Below are 25,222 nucleotides of genomic sequence, written 5' to 3' on the forward strand. Positions count from 1 at the left end.
AAGCCAAGAAGCTCGAGCTTGGTCTAAAAGCCATTCATTCATGGTCAGGGGAATGGCAGTGGATATGTAGGAGCCATTCTAAGACCCTATATCTGCCTCTGCCCTCACAGCACCTATACCACATCAGGCACTCCCTCCTTTCCATACTGGCTCAGCCTCTACTTTGTGAGTACATCTGGGTGCATAGTAGATCAGTCTTAGGCAGATGGGATACAGTGAGGTTCCTTATATCAGGCAGATCTAAAGCAGCCTTGTACCTGAGCCTCAGGGGTTCTCAGGACCTGACTATCTGGCCTATTGGATGCATTCACATAGCTGAGGCAAGAGGCTCATCTGAGATTCAGTTGAGCCAAGCTCTAAAAGGCTTCCTCAGTTGAGGGACAGCAGGGCATGGTGTCGAGTACTGGAGGTGCGCCAGCAGAAGCAGGACCAAGACTCCCAGACAGAGGTTCCCCAAAAGGTCCATAGAGGGGCCCCACCCTGGGATGGTAAGTGATGATGGCTCCCATCCACCACCCACATCCCTAGCCCTGTGCCTCCCTACTGAGTCACTCTGGTCCTGCCAACACCCAGAAGCCGAAGCCGGAGGCTGAGTATAAAATCCTCAATATGAGGCCAGCCAGGGCTCCTAGCTCCTGAGCACTGAAGAATGAACCTTCGCTGGGCCATGTGGCTGCTGCTCTTGGCAGCCTGGAACATGGGCTATGGTGAGTGGCTTGGAGTGAGGCTCTCAGGGGCAGCTCTGCTGTAGGACTCAGTTTATCCCATCTCTTAATGGGAGAGAGGTATCTTTGTGGCCAAGGCATCCTCTGGACCCTTGTTAAGCTTCCTGGGTCTTAGATTCCAACTTGCTACTGGGACAGAAGTCTTGGTCATGGCCTGTTTTCCAGGGAGGAAGATACGGATGCAGGATGTGGTGTTGTCACTTGTCTTGGACATCTGGGTCTTGGAAGAATCTCAGGAGGTCACTTTCTCTCTCACCTACCTGGCTCCAATAGGGACCCCTGGAGCGAGGTGGTGAGACTGTGACCCCCTAACCCTTGCTAGGTGAGGCCTTCCGATGCTATACCTGTGAGCAGCCCACGGCCATTAACTCATGCAAGAATATTGCTCAGTGCAAGATGGAAGACACAGCCTGTAAGACTGTACTGGAGACAGTGGAAGCAGGTAAGACTGGGTTCAGGCAAGGGCTGGGGGTTCCACCTGGTGTCAGGCTTACCTTGTCCCTCCATGTCCCCTTTCATCCACCACTGTTTTTCTCAGCCTAGAAAGGCAGAGGGGGCAGGAATGGTATGTGTGTGCGTGCGTGTGGTGGTGCTGATGGTATCACACCTTATAGATGGTGCCCACAGATGTATAGCCCCTCAAGCACCTGCACTAAGACACTGGCATCAGGGCTATGGGGAGTGGGGATGGGTAGAAGGCAGCAGTTGGCTTAAACCCTGGCTCTGCGCAGGTATGTTAAATGTGGCTTAGGCTAGAACCCCCACTCAGGACCAGGTAGTGTGGATGCTCCACAGAGGCTGGTGCCAACGTGAATATGTGCTACGGCTGGGTGGGGGTTGGGCAGATTTAAGATGCAGATTGCAGGAGGGGTTTGAGAAGGCAGCACACCATGGGAAGGGTGTGCAGAGGCAGAAAGGAGCAGCAGTGACTTGGGGCTCTGCTGTCTGCCCACCCTGCAGAGTTCCCCTTCAACCACAGTCCCATGGTGACCCGCTCCTGCTCCAGCTCGTGCCTGGCCACCGACCCTGATGGCATTGGTGTTGCCCATCCTGTCTTCTGTTGCTTCCGTGACCTCTGCAACTCAGGTTATCCAGGCTTCGTGGCAGGCCTCTAGCCACACAGGGAGTCTCCTCGTTCCTCCTCTATCCACTCTCCCGGCAGGGCCCGGTGCTGCCTGCAGTCGTCTCTACATGCCTGGATCGTGAGCAGAGCTCACTGAGCCTCAGGTCACTCACTGTCCACCAAGCTTGTGGAAAATAAAATAAGCCAAGGGTGAAGGGGCCTCTCTGTTCTTGTTGGGCACTGGGAACCTGAAGTGCTAGCCTGCAGGGAAGACAGGCTGTATTCTGGCATTTCCAGGCCCCTGACCCTCACTTTCATGCAAGTTTTTTTTTTTTTCAATTCATTATGTCAGATGAAAAGACAGAAACCTAGAGGGAGCAAGGCCCCCTGGGTCACCCTTCCTGCACACTAGCCCATCTCAATCCACGGCAGCTTCCTAAGCCCAGGAAACCCTTCCCCAGCATTCTCCCCCTGAAACCTAAATCCAACTGCTTCTGTGACTGGGTGGTCTGCCCAGACCTGCTAGGAATACAACAGAGGGAGATACACAAAGTCCAGCAGCCTCTCTACCCTAGTAGAGAGGTGCCCTAGGGTGTCCATCTCTACAAATCTGCTACACACCGCCCCTCTTACAATGGCCTGCCCATTCCCCTGAGTCAGCTGAGGAATCAAATGAGACTGTGGCCAACGTCCCCTTATCTACAGACCCAATGCCATGCTGAACTCGCAGTGCTCCCCAGGGCAGTCGCCAGGGCTGAAGGCAGAGGGTGGATCGAACAGCACACTCAGGGGCAGACTCTCCAGCCAGGAGCTCAAGCTCTTTAGGACCCAGGAGCCTTTGCCCTTTGGCCACTATTTCCCTTTCCCAGTGTAGTTTCCCCGCTGTCCCTTCCACAGTGTTCTGCCCTCTATGAGGTGTGTGGCAGCTGTGGGGCCTGAATGGCCCCAGGCACTAAAGCAGTATCACGGAGCACTTCCTGGATTCTCCCAGTTGAGGAGGTCATGGCCCTGAGTCCCACTGGCAATCAGGATTGCTAGCGGGTTGCCCAACAGACTGCAAGGGTAGGGGGGAGTAACCAGGATCGAGCAGGGTACCTTAGGATCCCTGAGAAGTCTGTAAAGCACCTCTTCCCTATAACCCCCTGTGCTGCCAACCTGGTCCTCTAAGCCTCACCAGCTAGGATCACATCTAGGGCCCATTCTATACGCAAAGGTCCCCTCTCGGAGCCATTCCCCTGCACTGTGAATTTCAGAGAGCCTCATTGAACTCAGGATTTGGAGGCAAGAGACCAGGGCTACTGGTTCACTGGAGAGACTGAACAGCTATCACCCCCTAGTGGAGTAGCTGGGGTACTGTCTCCGGCCTCTTCAGAGACAAAGAGGTGGGAATGGGAGAACCCAGTCAGGCCTGGCCCGAGTCCATGGGGAGGTGGGAGAGCTGTGGCTTGGCACCCGAGGGGCTGGCCCGTAAGAGCAATAAGCTAGGCTCAGCTCCCTGGTCCCCAGTGCCAACAGGGAACCGCAAAAGCCCTTGCCCCGCGGTTGACCTTGACGCTACACACCTATGAACATATCTACATGGCTACACATCTAGATTATTAAGCAGGGAATTCTATGTCCAGGCAGTTCACTCCTCCAGGTCTGTAGGCAGAAGCTCCACCTTGCTCCCACCACTTTCTATCTGGAGTCCCAGTGGGACTGTCCGGCAGCACTCAATACCTGCTATGAGCCACCCAAGCCTCCTAAGGACCCCCACCCTCCAGATTACCCCTGGCCCTTTAATACTGCCCATCTCCTGCCTGATGCTCTACTAAACCCTGAAAGGGAAAAAACCCTTTCCAAAGGCCCTGAAAGTAAGACATTGAGTACCTACCCATGTGCCTACGGTTTAGGGCAAGGGTTAGGTGGGAGGTAGGAAGGGCAGAGGTATGGGACAGGTCTTCCCAGCTGCACACTATTGGCTAACTGTGCAACTTCTCCACCCTTGCCCGAATCTGAGAGCCCTCACCCCCTTACCCCTTCCCCCAACCCAGGCCTTCAGACCTATGGTCTGTAGGAGGCCTACAGACCTCCCCCACCCCATAAAACATCTGCTCCAAGTCCACAGGACCTCAGTCTCCCTGGCCACAAAGGGGATGAAGAGCCCCATGTTGCCTGCACCCCTCCTGGGACTCTAAGGAAGGCAACAGAAAAGATAGGCCAGGTGCACATGACTCGGGCGGCAAGGTTCATAGGCTCCAGGTGGCAGGTGGACAAGGAGGGGGACCACGGTAGGAAGGCCAGCTGGGGCTCTAGCCAGCTGCTCACTCTTGGCCTCAATCCCATGACTCATCAGGCTTAGCCCTAAGTGCAGAGGCGCCCACAAGCCTGGGCACACTATGTCAATCCATGTTCCTCCAGAAGTCACATCCAGGGAGCGGGTCGGTCTGTGCCGGGGTGGCAGGGCTGCGGAAAGGAGAACCTCCCCGGCACACACGCCTTGAGAACTCTTTTAATCTTGTGCTTTCTTTAAATAAAACAGGTTGCAGCTTTCCCCTTGACAGCACTAAGGCAAGCATAGCAGCGTGGAGGTGGGGATGGGGGTGGGGGTGAGGAGGGTGCAGGGTGTGTGTGTGTGGGGGGGGTTACAGGGCATCACTGAAGCTTTGGGCTCTGGCTCCAGGTGTGGTTCCCAGAGAGGGAGCAAGGAGGCCGTTCCTAGCTTCAAGCAGCTGGCCTCTCCCTGAGCTGACAGGACAGGTGCTAGGCATAGTCATGGGACCCCAGACTTCATGGCGACCAGCCTAGAACAGGGTATATCCTCTTAAGAATGGTGGGTATCACCAGAATCTTAGCCAATGACCAGCACCCACTTGCCCTTCTGTGTTCTCGGGGGTCCTTGGGCTGGTTCTGGCCTTGCTTCCCTGCTATGATGTGACCCTCCAGATGGCCCACTGTCCCTGAGTAAGCTGCAGGCCCCAGCCACACCCATGACTACTCTGGCCTGCTTGGCCACAAGCAGCCCTGACTTTGGGTTCTGCTGGCCCTTGTGCTCCAGGACCCTGTGCATCTGGGCACACTAGAACAGTCTTGCTATGGGGACCCAGGAGGCAGAGCCGGGCCAGGACAACAACGTCCACCCCACCAGCTGCCCAAAAATGAGGCAAGCACAGGGGAGTGTCAAGCGGGTAAAAGAAGCCAGGCTTGTCCGAGGCCATTCTGGTTAGGAGTGCACCCACCCCAGGCGGCCCATTCCCGTGGAACGGACTGGCTGACAGGCGGGGCAGGGAGGATGCAGATGTGGCAGTCACTGGTCCTTTCTGTCACTGAGGCCGCTCTCAGCACGGAGCAGCTGGCTGCTGGTCTCATTGTAGGAGATCCAATGTTTCAAGTCTTCTGGCAGCTCAGGGGGCTCCACCTGCAGGGAGACAGGAAGCTGAGGCTTCAGAGAGCCCGGTGCCGCTGTGCGCACTAAGCAGGAGGCACAGAAAAGGGGCAAGCAGCCAGGCTGCTGCCCTTCTGCCTCTGGACCTCCTGCTTTATCGCATCCCCTACTCTGTGACCTTGCAGGAACCACACCCAAATTAATGACATCTGTCCCAGTGCTCTCCCAAGCCCTTCTAACCTACTTTCTCCTTCCTAGCTCTTTCTAGCCCATCTACTTCTGTCAGGCCCTCACCAGCGGGACCACGCTTCAAGTGTCTGTCCCCAGAATCAGGCAAAAGCCTATGAGGTTGGTTGGGTGACAGACCACCACCAGCTGCCTAGAGAAGAGCAGGATGTGGAGAGGATCTCCGGCAGGAGACTACCTGACAAGGCTGCTGCCCCGGAGTCCTTGCAGATGGGTTCTGAGGACTGAGGGTGGGGGAAGAGGCTGGTTAAGGTGTTCCCCTTCTCACGGCAAGTGCTACACGGCAGCCAGGAATGACTGACCTATAGTCTAGGCCCTGTCTGGGCACACTTGACTGTCAGAGACACCCCATCCTGGCACCTGGCCCCAGAACAGTTCCTCAGCTTACAGAACCCTACCCCAGACTTGGCCTGTCTTGGACCATATCTGCCTCTGCCTGGAACCCAAGTAACCATGGAAACTCCCAGCCAACCCCCCTGGCCTCCAGCTGAGCTGAGTTGCCAGGGTGCTTCAGTTCGCCTCCTCCAAGCTGTTACTGCTTGCTGGGGCTGCACCTCCAGTCCCCTCACCCCTTACATGCACTTTATCAACCAGTACCAAACAGCCCATAGGAACTCATGACTAGATAAAGAGAGAAAGGGAGGGAGAGCTTTCTCTGCCACCAATTGCTGGGAGGACTTCTCGAACCCGTGTTTCCCTTCAGATATATATAGCCCCTCAGCACTGATGTAAGGTCATTCCTATACTCTAAGAGGAGGCACTTGTCCAAGACAGGCGGGAACAATAGGGTGGGGCATGCCCTGGTACTTTTCAGGAGTCTGCCTTGGCAACCATCACTTCTCTGGCTGTCTCCAAGGTCACAGTTGCTACACTGCAGTAGCTAGCTCTGCCACCGTGCTAGAGGAGTGGACCCTGGGGAGGGGCCTTGTGTCCCAGCAGGCACAGGGTTCTCCTCCTTCCAACCTTGGAAAGACACAAGGCTTGTGGTCCCCTGGGGTCAATTCAACCCCCAGTCCTCTCTGCTGCAAGCTGCGCCAAAGAGGGCCTCGCGTCCACTAGAATTCCCAGCAACTGCTTCTAACTGACATCCTTTTATCCCATACTCAAAACCAAAGACCACAGAGGGTGACTCAGCACTGTAGAACACACAGAACTAGGACTCAAGACTCCTAGCAGAGATACCTGCCCTGAGCATCTCAGTTCTAGGAGAGAGAGAGAGAGAGAGAGAGAGAGAGAGAGAGAGAGAAGAGAAACTCTGGTTGGGAGCAAATTCAAACTGGCTAGGCCTGAACAGTAAAGCCTTGGTTCATAGGTGATGGGGACCCCAAGAAGGGCAACTCCATGGACACAGAGGATACGTGCAAAAGTGTTCCGACATCGGACCAGTCCCAGAACTTCAAAGGGGTTTTTCTCGCGGAGAGGGCTGAGAGCCAAACAGGGCCGGGGCATCGGGGTGGGGCTGCTCACCCTCCGTTTGCACAAGTGCTGTACTACTCGATCCGGCGAGGTGCCCAGCACGTGCTGTCGGAAACGCAGCAAGGCGCACACGAAACCATCGCGAAGGCTGACAAAACGCGCCTCCAGGTAGAAGGCGCGGTCGTCCCAGCCTTGCAGTCGCGTGAGTACCTCGAACGGCTCAAACAGGCGCAGCGAGCGACGATAGCGCGCGCACGAGGCGGCCAGCACCGTGTGCGCGTTCAGGTCGCGCAGCGCCCCCAGCACACCGCAGCGGGTCAGGTGCGCAGCGCGCGCCACATCCGCCTCGCGCAGGTAGCGCGCGTTGTTCATGTGTAGCAGCAGGTCCAGGTCCGATGGCAGCACCCGGCCGGCATACCGTTGCTCCGCCAACAAGTCGCGGACCCGCGGCTGCAGCAAGCGGGCGCGCAGAACGGCACACGGCACGCGCACCAGGTACCAGCCGTCCAGCAGCGCAAAGAAGGCGAGCGCCAGGGATAGCGACGCCACCAACAGCTCCAGCATCTTGGCAGCGGGCACCTGGTGTCCAGGAGCCCGCTGCGCAGGTACCTGCTGCCGGCCGGCCCTGGAGCCTGGGAGCGCCGAGGACTGGAGCGCACCACCTCTTCCAGCAGTCCGAGGGGGAGGCACGCCAGAGGCAACGGCGCCGTGAGCTGGAGTAGCTCTCACAGATACTGGTTCCCCCCGCGCGCGTCCTTGATGGTCTAGTCTGGGTCCTCTGCGTGAGCGGCTTTCGCTTTTCTCGGGGCGGGGCGGGTCACGGCGGGACGCTCCGAGCAGTACAGCGCCACCTGGCTACCGCGCTCGGCCCTGCAGGTGCAAGAGTGACAAGGAAGCCTGCTTCCGCCAGTGATCCAGTCAGTAGCTCAGATGAGCATAGCCAAAGAATTCCAGAACTTCTGCGGAGCAGCTGGGGAACTTTGCCAGGAAAACAAACAATGCATCTCCAAGGATGCTGCGAGCCTATCCAGACATCCCCTTTCTGCACGGCCCCTGGGACGTTCGTGGTCTTCCGGGTGTCTTTCAGTCTCAGTCTGCATCCATGTTACTTGTCCCCGCCCGCCAAAAATCTTGATCATCCCAAGTACACCCCAATAATCCCTACCCTTTATTTCTTTTAATGCAAGATGGAGGAGAGGTGGGGCATGGAGAGGGGTGCGATGAATGTAAATGACATTATCAACCGGGCTAAAGGTGCAGACCATGGTTTGTGGAATGTCAGTCCCTTTTCTTCAGCATAGGGGTAGGTCCCAAGGTCAGGCGGTCTCTCATCTCCAGAACTCTGTAATAATCCTGTATGCAAGTGACTGGTAGGGAAGCCCAGGGATGGATGGGCTAATGGCCTTCCAGATACCTTGGTCAGCATCACTCCACTGTCCCATGCTGGGCTGGGTGGGTCCGCTGTAGTCACTGACCAGAGCACAGGTCTTTTTCAGTTTTACTTCTGAAGCTAGGAGCTTTGGCAAAGTGAGTGCCTGGGGTCTTGGATACTCTGGAGAGACAAGGAATTCACTGCCTATTACGGTAGCTCCAAAGGACCAGAAGAAGAACCTTCCCCGCATATTGGTTACACTTACAACGCCCACTTTGTCCTGGTCTGCACTCTAGCTTGGGGAGGGGCAGATCCTCAGAAGGAAGAGACTAAGTAAGGCTCTCTCTAAGTTCATTGCTCAGAGAATGGGTTTTCTGTCACCTACTGTCCACCCTGTCTCTTGCCTCCAGAGGAGAGATCTGCCCACTGGTAGCCAGGCCTTTGTGACAGGAAAGGATGTGAATGAGCACCCACCTCCAGGATGTCACCATCCTTCATTCCCAGCCTTTCTGTTGGGCTGCTCTCATCACCTCTGCACACTGTCCACTTTGCTCTCATTTTCCTCTCCCGTACCCCAGCCGGTGTCACATTGCCAGAGTCCTCTCTCAGGGACCTGAGCACACCTCGCTGAAGGTTCAGGTGTATGTAATGCCTGTCTATCTCATACCCTAACCCTGATTGCCTGGTCTGGTTGTTCTAACCGACCGCTGTGTCTGCGGAAGAAGGCAATACAGTACCAAGGATTGCTCAATATGCCTCTTCCCCTGCCAGCACTAGATGAATAGGAATGCTGGATGCAGAAACTTTGCTCAGGGACCTTTGGCTCTTTGAGGGCTCCTGTGTTTGCCCTCGAGGCAGGTCAGCAATTCATTTTAGCTACCAGGGAGAACACAAGGCACAGGATGGCTGGGGTGGGAGCGTGGGGTCTAGTAGGATGACAGGTCCTAAACCCCACCCCTCCAAATTCTGGTCCCGCCCCATCCTTCCATAGCTCCGCCCCTTTAGATGAGTGGCATCACACTGGTGACTGAAACTATGAGGGAGTTAGAAACCCATTCCAGGACATAGACTTGATCTTGTGATCCAGGGGCTCTTTACTTCCCAGAGCACCTTCTGCTTTCTACTTCCCTCATCCTAACTTTAATAACTCATTGCAAGGAAGTCTCCAGGATAGGGGGTGAAGGCTCTTATCTCAGTCTCTCTGCTCTGGGGCACTCTTGGCCTGCAGCACCTTGTGGGCACAAACCACAGGGAGAGAGAGGCTTGACTAAGGGGCAGCTGAAGTGTGGTCCCTGGTGGGCTGAGTCTACCAGGGAAGGATGGCCGTTCCGTGCGAGCCTCTGGCATCCTCTTTGTTCTCCCAGCTCTTGTGTTAAGAAACTGAATACTCCCATATTTTTCATATTTATCTGAGTCTGCTGTCCTGCAGACTCCTTGCGTGGGGTGGGTCTAGGGTGTGCAGGAGTGCTGAGGAGAACCCAGCCAACCTTGGTGACTGCTGGATATGGTATGTCAGGAGCAGCGCTTGGAACCAGGCAGATGCCCCATCACTGCTGAGCAGATGGAGTGGGGAAGGGTCCTGCAAACTGTGTCCTGTCATCCATTATCCCCAGAGAAGGCAGCAAGCCTGAACCAGAAGGTTCCCTAGATGTACCACCAGAAATACCACCCAGAGCATGCACATGCACGCGCGCACATACACACACACACCACAACTGCTGTTGGACCCAGGTCCTGCATCATGTTCCTAGGAGATGTGACATTCTACTGGAAGACCCCTAGATCTTCAGTGTCCTCCTAAAGACACAGAGCCTCCCAGAGCCTGGACTCAGCCCCTGGCAAGCTAGGCTTGTTTGTGGGTGAGGAAGGAGGCAGCTTTTTGGGGAGGGCTGGATGGAAAGGCTGAAGTTGGTACTCTGGGTCATTCAGATAACAGCCTAGAAAAGCCATACCACCTATCTATGCTCACTTTTCCCTAGGGTTGAGAGGGAGGCCTCCTACCTAAGGTCATACACAAAGGCTGAGGGCATCTGAGAGCCCTGGAGCCTATGGCCAGGCTCACCCTCAGCATGACTCCTGTGCTACTGGTTACTGGGATCCCACTACTACCACTGGACTCTGGAGCTCAGGTTCTGACCCCTGGCTTAATACATAACTGGACCCTTCAGTGACCCTCTGTGTCTCCTGTGCCTCCTCCTCTTGGGCACCCAAAGCCCACAGTTTGTGCTGTTACTCACTGTTCTGGAATTTAAAGCTTTAAGTGCCTGTGATCCCTGAGAGAGGGGTCAAAGGCCCTAGTGACTGGTTTCACCTGGAAAAAGCCTGCAGTGCACTAGGCTGGAGGGAGGTGGGAAGACACATATTGACTTCCTCATGCTATCTCAACACTGATGGGGGTGGGGACCAGCTGTGAAAATAGGGTCCTCCTGCAGGTTCACACCCAGGATCCACAGGGTATTTCCAGGTTTCTTTCAAAGGGGTTTTCCCAGGAAGGAGAAGGGTGGGCATGTCCTCCTGTAGACAGTCCTTCCCAAGCTTCTAAGTGCACAGACAGACCCAGCAGAAAGAGTTCAGGAGTGTGGGCTGGTGGAGTGGGGTGGGGTGGGTGTGGGTAGCTGCCTCCCTGTTTCTTCTTTTTTGTTTTTGATTTACGAGACAGGGTTTCTCTGTATAGCCCTGGTTGTCCTGGAACTCACTCTGTAGACCAGGCTGGCCTCAAATTCAGAGATCCATCTGCCTTTGCCTCCCGAGTGCTGGGATTAAAGGCGTGCACCACCATGTCCGGCTTCTCCCTGCTCCTTTTAAGTTTGTATTTCCTATGTGCTTGCCACATGTAACTATTAAATCAAAGGTTTTGTTTTTTTTTTTTTTTTTTTTTTTTTTTTTTGTCTTTTGTTTTGGGACAGGGTCTGTGTAGCTCTGGCTGACCTGAAACTCCTATGTAGACCAAGTTAGCCTCAAATGCACAGAGATCTGCCTGTCTCTGCTTCTCAAATGCTGGGATTCAAGGTGAGAGCCATCATGGCCAGCTAGAACAAACGTTTCTAAAGTAGATTCACTGAGGCTGAAGGGAGCTGCAGAATGCTCTCTTTCCCAGGGGATCCTCTTATCTGTGGAAACTCTGGGCTCTCCTTTACACAGACCGGGCAGCAGAAGCAGCACCCAGGGCTCTGAGAAGCTTGGCAGTGTGCATGTGTCAGTACAGCAGGTACTGGGTGTCCTGAGATATGCAGTCCTATCTCCTGCCAGGTGCCACACTCGTGTGCCTACCAAGACTGGGGAGCTAACACCTAAGATTAGTGACATGTTTATGACCCTGGATAGATACTTCCCAGGTGGGGACCAGACGCATCATGGCTGCTTAAGGACACAGGTTCTCTCCACTTACCCAGCAGGTATTTATTATACGACTGTTATATCCTGGGGCTCTATAAACGCAGAGCATGTCCCCCACCAGGCATCATCTCCTGGGACTCCTGGTGCCTCACACCCACCTCCCAGCTCCATTTCTGCTCAGTCCATCCCATCTCCGCCTCTACCAGGCCCCTCCCCAAGTGCTGCTGTGCACACTGGCTCAGGCCCTGGACAGTAGGGTGGTGAGGGAGTCCTTCAGCTGAAGCATCTGATCAGAACTTGGTAGGGCACAGTGCTGATGGGGTGGGTTGGGCAAAACGCTAGCTGTGGAAATAGCAGCAGAGAGGAGAAAGGGCCCTGGCGGAAGGAGTTGGGGGGAGGGAGGCCAGCCCTATGTGGGAGTTAAGAGCGGTGGTGGTGGTTGCTCCTGTGGGGGGGGGGTGCAGCTCATCCCTGCACAATCGGGCTATGGTAGGGCTCTCCTAGAGCCTACAGACGGCTGGAGCCCCACAGCAACAGGCTGCAGAGCATGGTAAGCAGCCCCAGGGTGGTGGGTGGCTTCAGGGTGTGGGCCCCGTTGACATTGCACAGGTCAGAGTAGCAGCACGTGATGTTCTTCTTGCCCAAATAGTAGTTCTCCGAGTCATCCTCACACTTTGAGCTGCAGCCCTTACTGATAACTGTCACAAGTCCAATGGCCCCTGGGAAGAGAGAGTGACACTTGGGATAAAAGCCAGGTCTTGATAGTAACCTCTCTGCCCCTGGCTCAGGGCCCCTTCTGGAGCATGCTAAACTTCTGAACCCACTCCACAAAGACCAGGAATGTTTGGTGAATGGGTGAGCAAAGCTTTTATGTCTGGCTGGAGTGGGGAGGGAGGCTGCCCGGTGGGGCAGCAGGCAGTGAGGACGGGGGAGGGGGAAGAGGGAGGCAGCGGAGCACTGGGGGGGGGGGGGGCGGCAGAGCACTCACGGATGCGCGATGTAAAGCAGCTGTTCTGGCCCAGGCTGCAGTTCTGTACTTTCAGACAGTCTCTGTTGTTCATCTGTGCTTGGCATGAATAGCACTGCAAAGCGGCACCTGTGGGTGAGGCAGGAGGCCTGAGGCTCAGAGGCTGGCCATCTGCACCTCAAGAGAGACGGACCAGGCCTTCCCATCTCCAACACAGATTGGAGAGAGACAGCTCAGTCCCCTCCAGACTGCTGAAGCACAGAGGAGACTAAAGCCCAAAACTCTGATACCCTTTACGGAGGGCTCTGTGCCAGCCTACTCCGCTTTGGTCACCCAAAACCCACACTTTGCTCTGTTATTCACTGTTCAGGAATTTAAAGTACCTGTGATCCCTGAGAGGGGCAAGGGGCCTAGTGACTGGTCACACAGGGAAAAAGCCCCGCCGGGCACTAGGCTGGAGGGACATACGACTTCTTCATGCTACTTGGCTCTGAGGGCCACCTGTCCTCTGAGCCCAGCTTGCCTCTCAGGCTCCCTATGCCTCCACTATGCTGTGGGGTCCCTGGGGAAGTTCTGCTCCATGCCTGGGACAAGTAGCTTCAGATGTCAGGGCATGTGGGTCACCTTCCCTTTTCAAACGCTGGCAAAGCTGGCCTTAAAGTCACATCTGTAGGAAGAGGTGCTTACTCGGACTTCAGTGGCTACAAGCTTTGTTCTGCTTAGGTCTCCAGGGGTCTTGGGGACATTCTTCTTTTTCTTTCTCTGCAATGGGAAGCTGAGGCTCTAGGAGTCTAGTGACCTTTCTGGACTTACTTGATAGGAGGGCTCAGCACACTAGTTCATCACAGACTGCCCACCCCAGTTGCCTCTAACACTGGAGGCAAAAGTAGCTGGGGATGGACCAGTGAGACCCTTTCCAAGATATCCTGAGGACCCTGTCCTGTTACGTTCCTCCCCCTCCCTCTGTGACACTTCTCAGCTTAAGCCATTTGACTCCTGGGCTTCCCTGACTAAGGCCCTGTAGCCTTGTGTGTCTGTCCCTCGGCAGCCTCTCCTTCCTGAAGCCCTTCAGTCCCTCCTAGCCTGCCTCTCACAGGACCCTAGTAAGAGTCCACACTGCAAAGGGGCTTTGGTGTCCTCAGTGTTCTCTCTCCCCTTCCCTCTCCTAATCTGTCTACCCCTTGGACATTTCTCCATCACTCCTTTCTGAGCCCTGTCCCGTGGCTGTCTGAAGCTTACCTGGATGCAGGGCTAAGTAGGTGGCCAGCAGGAGAAAGAAGACGGTCTTCATGGTTGTAGTGAGCACCTGGGAGTGTGCCTCCGGAGGCTTTATATGGTCTCAGCTAGTAGGGGAGGCTCTGCTACCCACAGTCAACAGTGACAGGTCCCCTGGAGCCAGTGGAAGCCCAAGGCCCAGCCCATTCCAATCTGATCTCTCACAGCACCCCTCCCACTGCCTGCTGTTGTCCTTCTTTCTGGCTCTGGAGGGCACTGCCTTCCCAGGGTGGGGCTGCGCTGTCTTTGCTAGAAGCCCTTTCTTAGGCACCCACAGAACAAGGGCTGGAAATCCTAAGGCACACCCATAACTGCTCCTGCCTTCCTCGGGGAAGTGAGACCAGTTCTGAAACATTACTTTCCTGAAAGCTTCTCTAGGCCCCTAACCATTTGGCCAAAGACAAAGGTGCAACTTTAGGGCCCCAGTGCTCCACATCAAGACAGTATTGCCTTTCTGGGGCCTGTGCCCCTTGAGGAGACAGGCCTGGGTTGAACGGCAGCAGACAGTAGTAGCAGTTGACTGCTTCAAATGACAATGACTGGCTGCTAGAAGGTGCCACTAAATAGATGCTCTTCTGAGGTTGCCTCTCTTAGGTATGGGACTTAAGGAGCCTGTGGAGAGAGAGAGTTTGGATAGCCATAAGCTCATGTTTAATCCTCCCACACTGCCACTGAAAATTTGGAACTCTAACTACAGGAGAGTCGGGGGGAACAGAGCTTTCAAGAACTTTCCCAAGGAAAAAACAGGAGTGGGGAAGCAGGCTACCACTGGGTGTGTTTGGCTCTCCCCCAGACCCACTTTGCACACTACTCTTTGGTCTGGGAGGCATTCGGCTTACCAGAACAAAGCAGGGAGGGATAGCGGACAGGCCAACATTCCCTGTGGCAGCATCACTGATGGGTTGTTGTGGCAGCAGCTGCCTCTCTATAGCAGAGGCCACCCACAGATCTTATTGGTTGCTCTTCCACAGGCAGCTCTGATCACAGATCACAGGGTCCAGTGCTTCCTGCTGCTCTTGGCTTTGGGGTGATTTGTGGTCTCTGTTTTTTTTGTTGTTGGTGGTGGTGGTGGTGTTTTTGTTGTTGTTATTTTGTTTTGTTTTTTTGAGGCTCACCTACATTCACAATCCTTCTGCCAGGCTCTCTTGGTGACACTGCTGGGCACACCATTGTGCTAGCAAGGTGCCAGCGGTTAGAAATGCTGGCCATGGTCACCATCCACTTGCCCACAACCAGGGACATTGTTCTGCTCTCTGATGATCTCTCATCCTTGCTGAAAGATCCCTGATTACTCCTTCACCCTAAAGGTTCCTGGCACTTATGACACAGGAAAGTGGAAAGTATTCCCCTCTAGCCTCAGGGAACCATCCCATGCCCCATCATGCCTGGACCAAAGCAGTAATCATAGACTAGCCCGTGGCCCATAGACTCTACTTCCAGAGCCAGTCCCTCTATGACCTCCCTTGCCTGACTGTCTAGCATCCTGAGCTGGCCTCTTTTTCACTGGAAATCCTCTCTTTTGGCTAAAAAGAGTCTGTGGCTCAGAGAGAGAGGCAAGATCCTGTTCAAGGCCACACAGGGTGAGGGTACCCTCCCCAGGATGCTGTCCTTCTGTCTACCTAGAACTTCCTCTTAGAACATCCCCTCCTGCCACAGGTCGGCCAACGCAGGGAGTGCTGTAAGTGCCCACAGCTTGGTTGTGCCCTTGTATGGCTGTCTACTCCCACCCACTGGGATGGCTAGCCCTGGAGACCTTGCTTATCTGTCTCAGCACTTGGAGGCATGTGCACCCAGCACCAGTTAGAACAGTCACTCCCCAAATATTTACAGGTGTGTAAATGTTTGTCGATCGGGTTTGATATGCAGTGAACACTCTAGAGGTGGTGGTTCTTAAATGTATCAAGCCTCCTCTCCTCATATGAATGCCTGGAGACAGTTCTGGTTGTCTCAGCCCAGGGGCACTGGATGGATTATAGCAGGCACAAGTAGAGATCTGCTTAACAGCTGCAGTGCCAGCACCTTGTACAACCACTGAGCCACAAACACCAGTGGTGTCCAGGGTGGGAGCTCTGGCCAAAGGGCAGCCCAGTGACCTCACCCCAAATACTGAAGGCTGTGACTATGATTTTTGTCCAGTCCCACCCCTCACCACAGGCCTGTGACTTCAGACCAACCCTGAACACTCATTCTGGTGACCCTGATCCTCAAACAGGGCAATGTTATGGTCACGCCCTGAGTCCTGGCCATGCTCATATATTAGCCTGATCGTGACCACATTCTGAGCCTTGACACTGGCCACACTCTGAGTCTTGGCCCTGTAGCCTGAACCCTGTAGCATGGATTCTCTGGTAGTACACTTCCTGAAAAAGCCTATCACAAAGGGCATGTTCCCCTCCACGAGTGAATGTGCTCTGGGTGGGGCCTTGACATGACTCACCCTTAGCCTGGCTCCACTGCCTGAGTCTCTAGTTTTTCTTGTTCTCTCTTTTCCTCCACAGCCCACCATACTCCTTGGAGAGCCTGCCCGTTCACATAGCAAAGAAGCCACTGTTCCTTGGGCGTGGATTCTCAAAACTATGCCTTTCCATCAGACTTCTACCTCTTCTTAGGGGGATATCACAGGATTCCCCTACTTGGACACATGTCACAGTTGGGTGCAATTGTAATTTTGCACAAAGGTAGCCTTTAAAAGTCAAGTCAGCACGTGGAATGCGAAACTACAACTGGTTTCTGTTTATGTCACTGCAGGCCTTTGGAAACATGGTCCCTCAGGTCAGGGATATGACACATTTGGAGCCAGGCCTCTAGGAAGCTGAGTATCCTCTCCCACTAAGGTCCCCATGTTGGGTTCTGGAAGTTAAAGCCACTCCCTGCAAACTCTGTGTGATATGGAAACCTGAGTCACATGAGAGAGTGTGCGTTATAGGTCAAATGTACACTATGTGTGTATTGTGAGGTAAGCGCATGTGTACATAGGAGAACTGGGGGCTGGGTCTCTGGGGTAACCCCTTGGACAGTGGGCTGAAGCTCCACAGGCCCTACCGAATCCTTGGGCACGACCCAGTTTTAATCTCTATGGCCCCTGCTTACCCAGAAATGATTTTCCCCTCAGCATGGTTCATGGTTCTGTCTGCAACACCGCTTCCCACAGGCTCCCAACTGTCACCAGCTTGCCTTCTGCCTGAAAGCTCAGAGCTGTCCCTGCCTTTCCCTGTGTTTCTTCACATGCCCACTCCTTCATGGAGATAGGCAGGCGAGATAGGGAGGCCTGAGAAATCTTGTAAGGAGGAAAGGGAGGTTGGTGATTACTCCATCTGAGCAATGGGCACCTCTGTAGTCCAGACCTCCTGCAGCCAAGGGCTTGCAGACAGAGGGAACACCCGTGCAGAGATGGCTTATGGGCTTGGAAGATGGTGAGGTAAGCCAGACCATGGGTAGATAAGTGATTTGTTCAGACTGACCCTCTCCAAGGCCACTGTAGGTAAGTTGGGAGGGCAAATCTGGCTGGTGAGGCTACACTGGAATGTGTGATCTCAAAGGCTTAACCCCATGAAGTAATGGGAACTCTTAGTGCCAGGTCCAAGGGAACCCCAGCCTTCCTACCTTTCTGACCCGTTACCCACTGCTAGAGTGCACTCAGTCCTTGAGATAAGTCTGGAGTCATGTGCCAAGCCCCAGTTCCATGCCAAGCCCTTCCCCTAGAGAAGTGTATGATCCCATGTTCACAAGGTGGCAGGAAAGAGCCACCAGCAGAGATGGAGCCAGCTGTCCCAGAGGAGTCCAGAAAACTTGACGGAAATACTTCTAAGGGTCCTGGATTTCAGTCACATCATGTGCCTGGTATCCTCTGTGATTCAGTTTCCTCCCATGTCCCATACATTTTAGCTCTGGCCTGCACTTAAGTCACTACCCACAGTCATGTGTTATGAGACAGTGGCTGTCCCAGGGCAGGGTTTTGGCTCACAGTGCAGCAGCAGTAGCTGACAATGATGTAAGGTCAGAACAATAGGAACAAGGAACAGGCAACAGATAGCCCGGCTAGAGTTCAGTGGGGTGGAGGGAAGGAGGGAATCCAAAAACATAGATTCTGGGGGCAGGGCCAATCAGATGTGGTGGAATGGGTATGGGGCATGAGGAAGAGTTCAGGGATGGTGGAACTGCCAGGAAACACCATGGGTAGCACCAGGCCGATCACAAGGCTCCCATCTTCGTTTCAGAAACACTGTGTTCAAGGTCCATGTGCCTAGTTATGTCCAGGTCCCGGGAAGAGACAGAAGCTTAGACATCAGAGAGGAGATTCTGGAAGGAGACATGGATTTGGGAGCCACTCAGCCTTCCTTGGTATTATTAAAAATCTTGTACTGGAGATCCCTGGGGAATGTGAATGGAGAGAGCAAGAGATTTAACAAGAGAGGGCAGGGAAGAGCAGGCAGACGGGTCCTGGGTACTCAGGCAAGGGTGTGAATTAAGGGGGAACAAGTTTCCACAGTCTGTGTTTCTACGGAGCTGTGACTAATCACCCCAGCGTGGGGCTCCCAAAACAACACAATTATGTTTTCTCCCACTTCCGAGGACCAAAGGTACTGAGATCAGGCTGCCAACAGGTCTGTAGTCCGAAGTTTCCCCGCCTTTTGGAGCTCCTGTAAACCACTTGCACTTCTTGAATGGTAGTTTTCCTCCATCTTCAAAGCACAAGGCCCAGGCTCTGTTGTCAGTTCATAGTCTTCCTTTGGAGGGTCGTCTCTCACTCGATCCTTTAACAACAAACCGCTGTGCTTACAGACAATCAGAATAAACTTTACACTTCGACGACTTTCATTTGGTTATACCTGCCAAGTGCGTTTCAACTCTTGAATTCTCGGGTTCAGGGAACTAGAGACTGGGCACTCTCACAACTGGTCGAATTCAGGTATGTTCAACATACAAAATGGTTCATCTCATCTCAATGTCTCTCAAAGCCTCTATCTACTCTATATACTACGATTCAAATCTTATCATCAACATCATCTAAATTGGACACGTTTTGAATTCTAGCTAAAAGAAGGGTCCACAAGGATGGAAAGGAGGTCCTGGCAACCGGCGAGCCTTGGGTACCTCCCACCGCAAGGTGGCGTTGGACCCAGCCTCCCGTCCGTGCTCTCCGGGCCATGGCTCCCAGGATCGGACGCTCCGCTCGAGGCTTCCGTTCCTCAGGAAACGCGAGGCGCCCTGTGGCTTTCGTTGTTCTACCGGCGGCTGAGCTGCTGGGCCCGGACCGCTTCCTTGCTTGGTCTCCCCTTAGCGACCTAGACACCACCGAGACAGAAGTCTCCCGATGGTCTAGAGCGTCCCCCGGAAGTGGGTCGGGGAAGGCCGCGAGGAGCGGACCGGTGGAGACCTGCGTGGCTGGCGTTTCCGGCCGGTAGCGGCGGCACGGGGTCCGCAGGTGAGTGGGGGCCGGGCCGTGCGGGGCTGGGACTCTGCCTCCGCCGACTGATTTGGAGGCTCGCCCTTCGCTCCTGCCCCAGAGCCGGACGAGCGTCGTTGTTTCTGCGCTCGGGAATCGAGTCGCATTCGGGACTCGAGCATCCCTTCTCGGGTCCCCTCGGCTCCCTAGTCCGCAGACCGGGCAAGCTCGGTTGTTCCTGGCTCTCCCGGGACCCCTTCATTCATTTCTTGCCTGTGTTTTGAGGTTTTTTCCCCGTGTGTCCTCTGGGCTGCAGCTAGGTTGCAGGCTGGTTTTTTCCATCCATTCCCCAGACGTCTCAGGACCTGCGGGAAGAAATTTGCCTCTTCTCTTAGGAGCTTCTCCCACTTAATACTCCCGCTCCAGAAAAGGTCCTTTAAGCTTCTGTTCAAGTGGTCCTTGGTTATCAGTGTTCCCTTGGAACAATTCTTCCCAAGGTAGAAGCCTCCTGGATCTCTGCAGTCACGTTTAAGAGGTTCTAAGAATGGTACCAAATTCAAATTTCCTCTTTCCCCTTTTCCCCTTCATGGCACTTACTGGGTAGCCCAGGCTGGCATTGTACTCAAAGCCATTCTGCCTCAGTCTCTCAAGTGCTGAGATGGTAGGCTTGGACCACTACATGGAGCTTGGCAAAAATTTCATTTCTGAAGTGAGTGTCTTCAGTCACTAAACCACTCTCAACACATCTGCAGGGCAGGCACTAAGCCATCATGAGTTGAGCCTCCCGGTAGGTAGCCTAAGTTGCTGAGGAATTCCTCAGCTGCCTGGGTTTGTTGTTAAACATTACCCCTGAGAGTAGACTCTGGCCTTGATTTCCTTCTGCTCCACAGTGAAATGCCCACAACAAATACTGTATGCCAGTGGTATGCACACTACCCTCGATCTGACTAGCAGAGGAGAGCCTTGGGGACCAGCACTGAGTTCTGCAGACCAGGAGACTGACTTAAGGGAATAGGATTACACAGCTGGCCGGTGGCAATCTGTATTCCCTGCCTATCTTTGGAACTTCATTTGAATAAATGACTCATGTGTCTTATGTTGTGGTCTGGGGTACACTTTTGTACTGCTTGTGGAAGTAACTCTGTGGCCTTCTGGCTTATCGAATGCTCGATTGGGAGGAGCATTCCAGATAAGATTTACAGGGAAAGAGAAGGCGTTAGGTATGCAGTGTGACTCTTAACCTTTTCTGAACATTTCTGAAGGTTGCTGGTGCTGCTTCCTGTGTGGTCTGTAAGGAAGGGCTGGTTAACACACACACACACACACACACACACACACACACACACACACACAGGCCAAATGGCACTGATGTTTGAGATGATGCGTTCCAGTGAATCTAAGCATATCTTGAGTGCTTGCTCTTAGTAACATTTTTCTTTCTCCTCTGCCTTTCTAGTTCCTGGAGTGTATGGGTTAAGACAACGTTGTGAATCCTCACAAGGAGTATCCCCAGCTTAAGCTATCAAATCTTCATTAGCCTGAAACCTGGACACAGTTGAAGGGAAAGCTGCCACATTGTGACATCTGTGTGGAGGCCGTAGGCTCCAGGTGCACCCCAGCAGTCCAGGGTAGCTCATCCTGTCTCCTCCCCTGAAGAGAACAGCACTACCAGGATCTGAGGCCTAAGTGTGCTAGAGTCCTGATACTGAAGGCAAATTAAGGCAAGAGACTGCTGTAGACAGAAGGTAGAGTCAAGGATGAACTTGGCTTGAGCCTGGGATCAGTTCCCGGGGCAGGTAGAGAAGAGAGGGAGAGACCGTGGCCCCAAGAGCCAGAGAGAAACATAACCAAGTAAGGACAGGGGCAGCCTGGCTTGGGCTGCTTCCTCATGGCCTCCAAGCAGGCTGCAGCCAAGGGCAAGGGGGAGAAGCGGAAGCGAGTGGTGCTAACCCTGAAGGAAAAGATTGACATCTGCACCCGGCTGGAGCGTGGGGAGAGTAGGAAGGCCCTGATGCAGGAGTATAATGTGGGCATGTCCACTCTGTATGACATCAAAGCCCACAAGGCCCAGCTCCTCAGGTTCTTCGCCAGCTCAGACTCTCGGCAGGCGCTGGAACAGCGTCGTACCCTGCACACCCCAAAGCTGGAACACCTGGACCGGGTGCTCTATGAGTGGTTCCTGGTAAAGCGCGCTGAAGGCATCCCTGTGTCGGGCCCTATGCTCATCGAAAAGGCCAAGGACTTCTACAAGCAGATGCGGCTGACAGAGCCCTGTGTGTTCTCTGGAGGGTGGCTTTGGCGCTTCAAGGCCAGGCATGGCATTAAAAAGCTGGATGCCTCCAGCGAGAAGCAGGCGGCTGACCACCAAGCTGCTGAGCAGTTCTGTGGCTTTTTCAGGAGCCTTGCAGCGGAGCACGGGCTGTCTCCTGAGCAGGTGTACAGCGCTGATGAGACTGGTCTTGTCTGGCGGTGCTTGCCAAATTCTGCCCCAGATGATGGGACTGTGCCCCGCTTCAAACAGGGCAAGGACAGGCTGACTGTCTTGATGTGCGCCAATGCCACAGGCTCCCACAGAATCAAGCCTTTGGCCATTGGGAAGGGTGGTGGTCCCAGAGCCTTCAAAGGCATCCAGCACCTGCCTATTGCTTACAAGGCCCAGGGTAATGCCTGGGTAGACAAGGAGATTTTCTCAGACTGGTTCCATCATATTTTTGTCCCCTCGGTGAGAGAGCACTTTAGAACCATAGGCTTACCGGAAGACAGCAAGGCAATTCTCTTGCTGGACCATTCCCGGGCCCACTCACAGGAGTCTGAGCTGGTGTCAGAGAACGTCTTCACCATCTTCCTGCCCTCCAGCGTGACCTCCTTACTGCAGCCCACAGAACAAGGCATTCGCAGAGCCTTCATGAGGCTCTTTATTAACCCTCCCGTGGCCTTCCAGGGCTTCTCCACCCGCCACAACATGAATGACGCCATAGTCAACGTGGCCTGTGCCTGGAATGCTGTGCCTAGTCAGGTCTTCCGGCGGGCCTGGAGGAAACTGTGGCCCACTGTCACGTTCACTGAAGGCTCCTCCTCTGAGGAGGAGGCAGAGTACTGTGCCATCAAGCCTCACAAGACGTTCGCACACATCCTTGGGCTTGTAAAAGAAGGGCCAACCTGTTCTGGCAGCAGGCTTCAGGACAGCAGGGTTGAAGAGCGGGTTGTGGCAGGGAGGGACATAGATGAGGCCCCTGCTGTTATGGCACCATCCGAGGCCACTAGGTGTACAGAAAAGTCAGAGAAAGATGCCGGTGAGGCTGAGGAGGCAGCCTGGGAGCAGGCAGCCATATCCTTCGAGGCACTTGTGCGCTTTGCAGAGCGGCAGCCGTGTTTCAGCGTGCAAGAGATGGGGCAGCTGCAGGCACTGCACACGGTGTTCAGGAGACAGCAGCAGCTGAGGCAGCCCCGGGTGGCTCTCAGGGCTGTGATCAAACTTGAGGCCCTTCAGGAGCACCCTGGGGTGTGTGTGGCCACAACCCACCCTACCTTGCCTTGCTCATCCACTGCAGGTGACAACTAAAGTACCTTGTTTGCACCCGCTGGCCCTCTGCAGCTCTGCTCTATGGCATGTGCAGCTGTGGGGCAGAGACTGCCTGCTAGGGAGGAGAGCATACTGAGATGAGCGAGAGAGTAAGCACAGGCTTGGGCCCCAGGAGCATGGCTCTTGTCAGGGTCGCTCCTTGTTTACAGAGGGCTCTCTGTGTTCTGGCTAGTGGTTTAACTGTATCTCCTAGCACAGATAATGTATCGTTTGAATGGCAGGAGACCTGGTACCCTCTATCTCGGTACTCTGGAGCCTCCCCTAGCTGCAGCTGGGTCCAGTGGGCCAGTTCTGTGTCTGGTGTTGGAAAACTGAGCCAATTATCAGGTTGAAGTGCCTTGAGGGGTGTACTTGCAGCCCTTGGGAGGCTTGCTCTCCTCAACTGGTGGACCCCACGCCCATTCCTAAGGGCACTGGCTTCAGCGTTTGGCCTCAGTGTTCACATCCCCCACTGCTAGTTGCTGAGGTACCATGCCATCCTCTTGGTCTGCACCCACCTCATCCATCAACAAACAAATTCAACAGCAAGCTCTGTAGTGTCCCTGTCATCAGCAGGTCCTACCCCTGGGGTCCAGGTGTCACAGCGACACTGTGCTAATCTCAGCATTGCTCAGAGGCCAACATGTTCTCAGAAGTCCGTGATCCCCAGAACTTCAAAGTAACAGCCTTTATGTGAATGGTTTGCAAAGTCACAGAACAGAACAGCACTTGGTGACTTGGAGCTCAACAGGGGGTAGGTGGGTTAGCACTACTCCAGTGGGTTATGTGTCTGCCCTGGTTGGTTCTATGGAGACCAGCTGTCGGAGGACATGACTGTTTTCCTGATATTGTCGCATAGCCGATGAGTAGCACTGCGGCTGCTGTGCCCATGACTCCCAGTGCCCTTTGTCTGCAGAGGTTACCTCACTGTTCTTTCACTGTGGCTTTGTTCTTGACCTTCACTCCCTCTGGGATTCCTGTGGCTGTACTACCACAGTCTTCATTCCAGTGGTCGACAGCTGCTACACCAAGAGACTTTTGCCGAACCTCTGAGAGCCAGAGGGGTTTGGGCAATGTTGCTTTGTGTTTCTGTATCTGTCCAAACACTGAGGATGGCCATTGCAGACAGCTCTAGTTGTGGCTGAGTGTCGTTTTGCTTTACCTGCATGTGTGAATATTATACCTAGATTGTTTTCAGAAGTCTTTGTCATGATTCTTTGGTCCCTGTTGACCAGGGTCATGCTTCTGTCACATCACTTTTTCTGTGTGTCAGGGTGACATTTGCATGCTCATGTGCTGTCTGGTTTCTGGCTCATACGGGGCTGTTGTGTAACTCTTGTGGCTATTTAAGTTGCTGCAAGTCAGAGGTCAGAAGCCACACTTGCCTGAGCATCGGTGGGCATGTGGAGTGGGGGCATGGGGTGGGACTGGGGGCGCTCCTGGGTCTATAAGGTTTGTGCCCATCGGACCACATTCTAGGACCAATTCTAGCTGACCTTCAGGACCTGTTCCTGGTATTGCCACCTACTAGATATGTGATGTCCCCAAACACGTTCCAAAACAACAGCCTCCTTTGTCTTCATCCCTGTGTCCCAGGGGAGAGTTCCCTTTGTCCATTGGTCACTGAGGCCCTCAGAAAGCTCTAAGCTCTCCAGGGCAGAATGTTCTCTGGTTCCCCCTATATACTGTCTGCTTCCCCATCATGCCTCTCAGACACCTGTGTATCCCAGCCTGGCCTAGAACTGTCAGTTCTGCTTCAGCCTCCTGTGTATTAGCATTAGAGACATACACTGCCATGCTTGGCTCATTTCTGCTTCCTACCACGAGCTAAGCTGTTGTTCCATTGATAGACAGGTCTTGGGCACTGGAATGTCACACTGCCCTGGTTGCTCCTTTCCCACCAGCAGAGCCTTTTCTCTCTGTATATGTGTCAAGAGGCCGTTCACATCACCTCTCACTTCCCGGGAGGAGGTTAATTTGTCAGCTCTGATGGCAAGTAGAGTAAGAATGCTCCTTCATTGCCTCTAGGTGTGCACAAGGAGCTCATATCCACAATGCCTTGTCCAGTGACCCCTACCTGGCCCTTTGCTGGTGTCCAAGGAAGATCATCCTGCTGGCATCTGGTCAGGGAAGGTTGTCCCCTGCTTATGAGGGCCTGGCTAGGACCATTCCCCCTCACCGGCACTTGCTGCTTGGTGGAAGAGCAGAAGTATCCTGTCACAGCCCTGTGTTGTCTCCATAGAAGTACATCAGCAAGACAAGCCACAGCCTTTGTCCTGTGGGTGGAGGGTGGGCAAGTTGGTGGGTTAACTGGGAGAGTGGGTAGAAGAGGGGGCTGCTGCTCTACCCAGTTACCCAAGTAGAAATCAACTCAGGCTCCCCATGACACTGGACCTGGGTACCACAAGAAACAGGGTGAGGCCTGGGAGAGGAACCTGGATGGGGCTGTGATGGCTGCTGTCACTTTCAGTAAGACTGGGTCTGAGATGATCTAGAAAAGAACCCAGAGG

General features: G+C 54.1%; 4 protein-coding genes across 4 annotated transcripts; 2 read left to right on the forward strand and 2 right to left on the reverse strand.

Moving 5' to 3' along the window:
• The first annotated feature begins 649 nt into the window (after window positions 1-649).
• Slurp1 (secreted LY6/PLAUR domain containing 1) lies at window positions 650-1,895 on the forward strand. Its single transcript, XM_021184330.3, has 3 exons — window positions 650-707; window positions 1,048-1,167; window positions 1,686-1,895. The coding sequence occupies exons 1-3, from the start codon at window positions 650-652 to the stop codon at window positions 1,838-1,840; spliced, it is 333 nt and encodes a 110-aa protein (XP_021039989.1). The 3' UTR covers window positions 1,841-1,895.
• Window positions 1,896-4,265: 2,370 nt separating this feature from the next.
• On the reverse strand, window positions 4,266-7,554 carry Them6 (thioesterase superfamily member 6). The gene is made up of 2 exons (XM_021183582.3): window positions 6,866-7,554; window positions 4,266-5,185 (listed from the first exon to the last, which is right to left on the reverse strand). Exons 1-2 carry the CDS (start codon window positions 7,376-7,378, stop codon window positions 5,075-5,077), a joined length of 624 nt encoding a protein of 207 aa, XP_021039241.1. The 5' UTR covers window positions 7,379-7,554; the 3' UTR covers window positions 4,266-5,074.
• A 4,019-nt stretch (window positions 7,555-11,573) lies between these two features.
• On the reverse strand, window positions 11,574-15,874 carry Psca (prostate stem cell antigen). Its single transcript, XM_021184184.3, has 4 exons — window positions 14,604-15,874; window positions 13,729-14,376; window positions 12,511-12,618; window positions 11,574-12,241 (listed from the first exon to the last, which is right to left on the reverse strand). The coding sequence occupies exons 2-4, from the start codon at window positions 13,778-13,780 to the stop codon at window positions 12,030-12,032; spliced, it is 372 nt and encodes a 123-aa protein (XP_021039843.1). The 5' UTR covers window positions 13,781-14,376; window positions 14,604-15,874; the 3' UTR covers window positions 11,574-12,029.
• A 3,050-nt stretch (window positions 15,875-18,924) lies between these two features.
• On the forward strand, window positions 18,925-24,083 carry Jrk (Jrk helix-turn-helix protein). Its single transcript, XM_021184089.3, has 2 exons — window positions 18,925-19,189; window positions 20,607-24,083. Exon 2 carries the CDS (start codon window positions 21,039-21,041, stop codon window positions 22,710-22,712), a length of 1,674 nt encoding a protein of 557 aa, XP_021039748.1. The 5' UTR covers window positions 18,925-19,189; window positions 20,607-21,038; the 3' UTR covers window positions 22,713-24,083.
• The last annotated feature ends 1,139 nt before the right edge of the window (window positions 24,084-25,222 follow it).

Source organism: Mus caroli, unplaced genomic scaffold, assembly GCF_978045245.1.
Source record: "Mus caroli unplaced genomic scaffold, Mus_caroli_1 scaffold_16, whole genome shotgun sequence".
NCBI lineage: Eukaryota > Metazoa > Chordata > Mammalia > Rodentia > Muridae > Mus > Mus caroli.